This window comes from Vespula pensylvanica, chromosome 7, assembly GCF_014466175.1.
Source record: "Vespula pensylvanica isolate Volc-1 chromosome 7, ASM1446617v1, whole genome shotgun sequence".
Lineage (NCBI taxonomy): Eukaryota > Metazoa > Arthropoda > Insecta > Hymenoptera > Vespidae > Vespula > Vespula pensylvanica.
The window spans coordinates 726,717-735,949 of NC_057691.1; the positions used below are offsets into that span (position 1 = coordinate 726,717).

The 9,233-nt window shown below is 35.7% G+C and overlaps 1 protein-coding gene across 1 annotated transcript in view; it reads right to left on the reverse strand.

The window, feature by feature from the left end:
• The window catches only part of LOC122630756 (proline-rich protein 2-like), a 48,001-nt gene continuing 38,768 nt past the window's right edge, over positions 1-9,233 (reverse strand). Inside the window, exon 3 of the mRNA XM_043815614.1 lies at positions 1-491. Within this exon, the coding sequence (XP_043671549.1) occupies positions 425-491 (67 nt within the window). The 3' untranslated portion in view covers positions 1-424. The remainder of the gene's footprint in view (positions 492-9,233) is intronic.

Sequence of the window (9,233 nt, forward strand, 5' to 3'; positions counted from 1 at the left end):
CTTAAAAACGCCGATATTTCCAAGATAACAACGTACAACGCTTTATTTTGAACACCTGTTATAATTAAGAGTGAAAACTATATTCGTTTGAAACGAACACTTAACATTCGAATACTTACTTACGTAACATTTGAATAATATCCAAATATTCATATTTTATTTCGATGAATTAATATTTAAGACTTTCAATAAAATATCTATTCATTCATACAAACAAATATTCTTATTGCCAGTCAATTATCAATAATAACGATTCATTATTTTTCGAGACATCGAAAATAAAAGAGAATATCTTCGATTTGATTTATATCGTTATCGTTATCGTTATCGTTATCATTATCGTTAGCGAATAAGAGACGAAGAGGTCACCGGGTCATTTTCAATGTTCGTCCTGTCGCGTGCGCTTTCGAACCCAGTATTCCCGTTACTCTGCGAAGATAGATCTCCTCCATGGCTCCCACATGGTTGGCCTCCGGGCCCAATTAATGAATCTAATGAGATAATTGATCGGGCTCACGTTAACGTGCGCATACATTCTCTCACCCATACTCTCTCTCTCTCTCTCTCTCTCTCTCCCTCTCCCTCTCTCTTTCTAACATATACATATACACACAGGTAGGTAGCCAACCAACCAACCAACCAACCAACCAACCAGCCAACCAACCAACCAGCCAGCCAGCCAGACAGACAGATAGACAGACAGACAGACAGACAGACAGACAGACAGACAGACAGACAGACAGACAGACAGATACAGTTGTAAGTACGACTCGAATCGATTTATCGCGACAAACGATCTCAAAGCTGTTGTATTTTCATTTGACAAGTATGTTTCTCTTTGCAAAAAGATATATATCTCTATTGCAAAAGAAAAAAATATATATATGTCTGAAGGATTCCCCGAAAAATCTTTTATTACAAAAGGTATTTGTAGGAATCGACTCAGCTTTTATGACCCACGTTTAAATTTCGATCAAATTTCACACTCGTAATCTCCGTACTTTCATTTTAAGCGGATATGTAACCAACCAGCGGTATTCATCACGCATCACTGTGTTCCTCCGTTCGGTTCCATCAGACTCGTGAAATAATTACAAACGTAGGTAGGTGTACAGATTCGGGACGAGCTTCCACGTATTTATATAGATAGATATGCATACCGTTATGTATAGATGTTTCATTAACTAATTACCCCTCCAAAAATTTGCTAATTATCGATAGTGAACGGTAACAACCGAGTTAAAAGAAATAATACTTTTACACCTTGCTGACAAAGTTGACAATTTTTTCCTTGTAAGAAAAAGAAAAGGAAAAGAACGATTTGATTAGGTTACGATAAGTTGAAAAAAGAAAATATATATATATATATATATATATATATATATATATATATATATGTAACATAAATAAAACAAAACAAAAGAAAAAAAGGCGAAGAAACGTACGCTCAATTAGTGAGTTAGAAACATCGCCGATTGATTTATTCGAATATTCACTCGTCGAATATTAATAATAATTCGAACGAATATAAAATTCGAAAGAACGAAACTAATTATTCCGACATATTTATCTTTAAAATAAAATGATCTTCCTTTATCTCTTAGAGAACTGTAATAATCAAATTATTATGATGTTCTTATGCTTAAATGTTACGTTACATAGTACTATCTAAGTAGATAACAAAGAGAATGTAATTTCTCGAGTCGAACAAAGGAAGAAAATTCTTCGACGACGATCGAAAATGCATTTTCATTTTCACGCTTAAAGGCAAAGAAGACCTCGTCAATGTAGCCCTCTCTCTCTCTCTCTCTCTCTCTCTCTCTCTCTCTCTCTCTCTTTCTCTCTCTCTCTTTCTCTCTCCTTTTAGAAGACTAAGAGGAGAAGCAGGATGGATAAGGTTGGATGGAGTAGAAGTGAAGTGAGGGGGTGTGAAGGGGAGGTGAGAAGAAATGGAAGGGGAAAAGGGAAAGCAAGGGGAGGGAGAGGGTGCGGACAACGTGAAACGCTATCGTGAAATTAACTTGAAGGTTGTAATCTTTAGAGGTCATCTAATTACGCGGTAAAACGGCGTTAATTCGCGGTTAATTTCTTAACGAGATAACGCCGACGCTTGCTAAGGTAAAAGGAGGCGTCGTACCGCGGTTGCATTAGAGCCTCTAATGGCCCCGCGTGGCTACTTCCGAGTGCCCGGTGGGTGGGTAAATAAAAAAGGAGACGATAAGGTAAAAAAGAAGATGAAGAAGGAAAAGAAGAAGATGAGCAAAAGAGAAGGAAAGTAAGAAGAAGAAAGAAGAAAGGAAAAACAGGTGGTATCCTAATTAATTGGCGCGTAATTAAAACTACCAACGACAACTTGTCGGAAAGATCTTCTATTCTGCCAAGGATTCCAATGCATTTTTCTCTTTCTCTTTCTCTTTCTCTTTCTTGTACTTCTTTTCTTTTTTTTTTACGCACTTCTAAAGTACTTCAAATATTTATTTAATGATAAATATCGGATGACTTCGGCCGATATTAGATATTGTTTTATGTGAAGTAATTTGTTTTTCTGTTTTCCTTGTTTCGTTTTATTTTGGTGTTTTTTTACACGACGATAACCAAAAAACGACCTATTGCGATGAGTGTATATTAGGTATATTATATATTTGTAAGATAAGATAAAATAAAGGAAATATATATATATATATATATATATATGTTATACATTTTTTTTTTACGTAAGTTTACATATGTTATACATTTTATTCCATGTAAGAAGCGATGATCGTAGGAACGATTAAAATTGCACAAACATATTATCGGAAGGAGAAAAAGAGCAAGGGAAGAAAAAAATCAAATCAAATCAAATCAAATTTCCGTACCGGATTGAATAACCTTCCAAATGACTTGTAAAACGTATTTCTCTGAAAGCATAGTCGGAACCGAGCCTATCTCTTTTGCTCTTAGCGATTTAGCTAAGCCGCAACAAGCTGCGTTAGAACGCCAAGAATTTCAGTTCTCTGGCTCGAAAATTGCCAACTGAAAAGTCGGTATTTTGCCGTCGGTATGCTCGTACAGAGGAAACGATTCCAAGATCGGCAAGCGGTTAATCTGGCTCATCGTTCCTCGACGAGAACATCTACCTCATTAACCGTCTCATAGAAGCTTTTACCGATCCTATGAATATTTCTCAAACATAACTGCTTTTACCTGGTTCACGGAACTCCAAGTAATAGTTCTCTACGTTGCTTGATTCAAACGTATGACGAACTTTTTCTTCTTCTGTTTCCTTTTTTCCAAATCGTTTTATCAATTTTGATACCAAAGAAAAAAAAATATATATATATATATGTATGTATGTTACATTAAATATATATATATATATAAATATAAATATACTATAGTGTAATATACAGTATATATACATTATATATATTATATATATTTTAAATATATACACATATATATTATATATATATATATATACCTTTGATTTGCATGTATAATATACCTATACTTATACTATTGCACGTATAACGATTAGAGATCAATGCATTTTGGCTCCGTAAAAAAGAAAACGAAAATAAGATTACAAGCAGAAGGAAAAAAGAGATAGTCGTTCTTGGCATTGCCAAAGACGAACGTAACGCGCGTGTAATGCTCAAACAAGCAAAAGAAAGAAAGAAAGAAAAAGAAAAGGAAGAAAGATAGAAAGATAGTAAGATAGAAAGAAAAAAGGGAAAGACAAGGGGAGGATTCGTTGGCACGGATCCTAGCAAGAAATTTCACGGCACTTACCACCGTGGATTTATTAGCGTCTAACCATCGGTGGGACCATAAGCGGACTGGCGGTTCTACTTTCGACGCGGAATGAATTATCTCTCCTTTTCGATCGAGGGAGAAGTCACCACACTACTACTCTCTTGTTGTACCAGCTAAACCACAAGTAGGAGAATCGTAACGACGATCTATAAATACGTTTCCTTGGTGAAACGTTCTTCTCGTACTGTATAGTAATTTCTCGCCCACGTTTTAACATGTACGATCTTTTTCTATCTCATAATACAGAGAAAAGAAAACTTCATTGAAGAATCATGAGGACAGGTGATATTATATTTCCAATGTTATCACTGTGAAATCTTGATCGTATCGCTGAATAAACCGGTAGAATAAACGGTACAGTTATATAAGGGTAATCGACTAAACTATATTTGTGTTTTTCTTCTTTTTTCTTCTTCTTCTTCTTCTTCTTCTCCTTTTTATTATTCTCTTTTCCTTTTAATTTGAAATAATAAAGCGACATTGCGGTATAAAGTTTTTATTTCAAACGTCATAGACGATCTTGTAGATTTTCCATATAAAACTTTGCCGATAAATTACTATCCAATCTACTACTAAATGACTTGCCGGCTTCTTTATCGCCTTCGGCAGGTCGTACGTTTAAACACGAGCACGTCGTGATACTCCGGTGATCGGTATATACGTGTATACAAGAGCAGCCTGTTTTACGAGCCGATGCTAAATACCATACAAAAGAGTATGAGCGAGTGAGAGAGAACGAGAGAAAGAGAGACACGTTCGTTTCCCATTGTCAACACCCACGCAAGGTTTCGCACCTAACCAGAATACTCTCCCTTCGTTCGTGATGATGACACGTAGGATTCGTGGAAAAAAATTTGAACCTTTTATATAACCGAATTGGGGATTCGAACTTGTGACCTATCAATTGACGGGCGATTTACTCTTTTCCAACTCCAAACCCTCCGGTCAAATTCTTCTACCAAATATTCACTCCTGTTATAGAGAAATCTCTGCAATAACGACGACTACGACGACGACGATGATGATGACGACGACGACGACGATGATGATGATGATGATAATAATAATGACAATGATAATCATCGATACTTAACTTCACGTAGAAATTAAAATCACGTTTTTATTATAATTAAATCGTACACGATATTTTACGAATATTCTGCATAATTCTCATTAACTGGACCGTTCGTAGACCGATATTAATTTTTATTTTTATTTTTATTTTTTTAGTTTTATTTTTATTTTCATGTCTTTTTTTTTTGGTTGGTTTTGTTTTTTCTTCAAAAAAAAAAAAAAAAGAAAGAAAGAAAGAAAGAAAGAAAAAGAAATGCGGAGGATACCACACAATGATCATACTGATTCGATTTACAGTACAGAGACAGAGAGAGAGAGAGAGAGAGAGAGAGAGAGAGAGAGAGAGAGAGAGCGTAGTTGAACTATCGTTGGAGCATTCCAAAATTGCGAGACTCGTACCGCAAAATCAAGCACGCGCGTCCCAAATCGTAATTAACATTCCCGGGTATTAATATGAGCAACGCCTCTATGTGCAGCGGCTACGATCAATCGTTGCCGACAGGTGGTGAACGAACATAAGGGAGATGGTTTCGTACGTTCGATTGGTCGACACCTTAAACGTGTCTCAATGTTCATTGACACTGTTCATTCTAAACAATTGTAAACAAGTTCAACATATCGTTAGTCAATTATATCAATTATATCATATATTCGTTCGATCGAGTTTATTAGAATTAACAAGAGTATTGTATGCGGTATTAACATGTAAATATCGAGATCATTCTATTCCTTGTATTTCTATTTTATTTGTTCAATTTTGACTTTTGATCGACGAACAAATAATTGACAACTTTGGATAACATTACAATTACGTTGTCACTGTTCTATCTCTCGTAATAATGATAATACTATTTAAATACTTGTCGTAAAGAAAAATTGAATGAAAAGAAAAATTACATGAAGATTGATATCTATGTTATATCATACGTATCGCCTATGTGTAACACGTAATACCATGATATAAAAGTTGGATTAAAAAAAATCTTTTAAGAAAAGGAGAACAAGAAATTACAAATTTACGATTAATGAATACCTATGTTCAACATGGTCGTTGGATTAAAATCAATTCGTCGACAGCAATATATCCACCTACACACGTACACACACATACGCGCATATATATCGACAGTTCGAAATATGCCAGTCCTCTCTTACCACTTCATCCCTCTGACTTTTTTTCATTCGCATTTTAAAAATTGTCCTCGGATTCAGAGAAAAAGAAAGAAATGGGGGGGGGGGAGGTAAAAGAAAAACGGAAAAAAAGAGAGAGAAAAAAAGGAAAAAAAAAAAATGTCCACCGTTCCCACTGCTAAATCCCGGCGTTTATCCAGCTATACGGGACGGTACACAATACACGGTTCGCTTGCAATTTCGGAATTTTACGCGGCTACCGACCTGTCGACTGGCTGTTGGGAAAAATTTGTTCGATAAATATTGACAATTCGACTTCTTACCGTTGCGATTGAAACCCGTCTAGATTAAAATACTTTGTTGAACGTCGGGCTTTTTCTTCTTTTTTACGTGTATGTGCGTGCGTGTGAAAAATTACGTTCAAAGCATCGTGGAAAAAAAAAAAGAAAGAAAGAAAGAAAAGAAACAAAAAAAAAAAAAAAATAAAAAATAAAAATGAAAGAAAAGAAAAATGACGTTATTTTTCGAACGAACAAATTTCCAAATTTCCAATGATGCATTGTCTCGAAAGGTTTGATCATTTTATCGACGAACGAAAATAATATGTATCCATTTTAGGATCATTAATTCTTTCTCTTTCAAAAAAAAAAAAAAAATAAATAAATAAATAAATAAATAAATAAATAAAAAACAAAATAGAAATAAATATATAAAAATAATAATAATAATAAAAAAAGAGAGAGAGAGAGAGAGAGAGAGAGAAAAGAATAATGAATGTAAACCTATTACGATTTTATTTGATTTAACCTTTCTGTCGGTTCATCGATCGACAATTAACCAACGAAAGGATCCAGCAACTAGATCACAGGGACGTTTCCTCGTCGCGTAGGTGTTCGTGGGCGTGCCCTTACGCCAAGAGGAAGGTTTACGGGCGTTTGATCGACCGCGTGGGAGTGTGCGTAGAAAGAGAAAGAGAGAAAGAGAGAGAGATAGATAGATAGAGAGAGAAAGAGAGAGACGTAGAAGAGATTGTGACCGGCTGCAGGAGGACGCACGAAAGCGAGAAAGATGTCACGCGGGAACAAGATGCTTTTCGCTTTAACGACGACGTAAGAGGAAAGGAAATAAAAGCAAAAAAAAGAAAGAAAAAAAAAAAGAAAGAAAGAAAGAAAGAAAGAAGTGATAAAATCGCTGTCCGTCCCGTGTCAAAATTTGTCTCTCTCCTTTGTATACATAAATATTCATGTATGTAGGTAAATATAAATATGTGCGTAAAAATAAGGATTAACGAAACATATATATGTGTATATATATATATATATATATATATACTTCGTTATACATTGTACAATCTTAATTGTAATTTAAGCGCAATAAATATAATTATTCGTCGATGACGTAATTATTGGCTGCTCGTTATAAACTTGCTCATATAAATATACGACAAAGATGAAATACGAAAGATAGTAGTAATAATAATAATATTATAATAATAATAATAATAATAATAATAATAATAAAATTATAATGATAATGATAATAAAAATAAAAATAACAACAATAATAGTAATAATAATAATGATAACATGTGCATACGTAAAACTTATTAGGTGATTAACCTACTTCACAGACAAGTATTTGAAAAAAGAAAAAGAAAAGAAGAGAAAAGAAAAGAAAAAGAAAGAAAACTATATCGTGTAAACTCCAAAAGCCTTTGGAGCTCGCACGACTATGGTTAGCATTATAGTACAACGTGATTTTATGCAAGAAGAAAGTTATTGGAAGACGTGGGCGTCTTTAAAGTTAATCTTATGAAAATGAGACGAGCACCGAGAGCATCCGTACGCGAAGTCTTCTCAACGCGACTACGCGTTTCTCTTCGCGGATATTCTTGCACGAAAGAGGGTGAAGAAGATAGTCGAAAGGGGTAGGAAAAGAGTAGGAAGAGTAGGAGATGGTAAAGAGGACGAAAGTTGAAGAGTAAAAGAATGAGAAGGAAAAGTAGGAAACAAAACGGGGTTGGATCACGTTAATCGTAAATCTACTACTCGGCCTTTGCTCTGCGAAAAAACCACTTCAGAAATGGAAAGAAAGAAAGAAAGAAGGAAAGAAAGAAAGAAAAAAATAAAGAAAGAGATAAAAGAGAACGAGTAAAAACAGAGAATATCTAAACGCGAATTAGAAAACGTTAAAGCGTCTAAGTGAAACGCTCTCTCCTCTGGCAAGATCTCTCTCTCTCTCTCTCTCTCTCTCTCTCTCTCTCTCTCTCTCTCTCTCTCTCTCTCTCTCTTTCTCTCTGTCTTTCTCTTTCTCTGAGATCATACGTGTACACTTTGTATAAAGTCTATGACATTTCCACAGGTGCATTCCCTTGAGAGATCAGAATCATGAATGAAAATAAAGTCATATAGATGATTGAAATATGGGAATTATAATGAAACGATAAGACGTTATGCCTTATGATACTTCACTGGAGCATAACGAAAGATCTTGCCTTAGCGTAATGAGCGTACGAGAATCGTAACGAATGTTTCTACCTGTCACAATCAATATTCCCGGTACAAGCATTTAAACCACACCTCCGTATGACAGAACTATAAAGCTACCCGTACGACGCGATACAGGTCGAATCGATCACGCGTTTTAGCTCGGCCAACGCTTTACTATTTTGATTCACGGTAATGCCGCAATGGGAACTCGCATCCGAAGAAAACACCAATATTAATTCACCCCCTTACTCCTACTCCTGTCTCTGCCCATACCCATACCCATGCCCGTCAAACCCCTCCCCCTATCTCGCTTCCTCTCTCTTCCCACATTCTCCCCACCCCATAGTGGATTTAACATCCGTTAGTCAATATTTATCGACAACCTACGGGACTGGATTTCCCGAAACTTGGAACTCCAGAACGCCGTTCTTGCTACTAGATTAGAAACTATCAACGTTCGGAGAAGCTACGTAATGACTTATCGATTTCTAACTTTGAAACGTGAATTAGAGATATTCAAATTCGTGCTCTAGCCACGTCGAAGTTAGACAGAAGCATAGAAACTAAAGAAAAATCTGCAATAAGGCTAAGAAGAAAACGAACTTTCGTGAGAAGATAAAGAAGAGAAGGATCGAAGCGGAGAACCACTGTCTGCGCTCGGGCGGGACTGGAGGGAGGATGAGGGAGGATGAGAGAGTGAGAGAGAGAGAGAGAGAGAGAGAGAGAGAGAGAGAGAGAGAG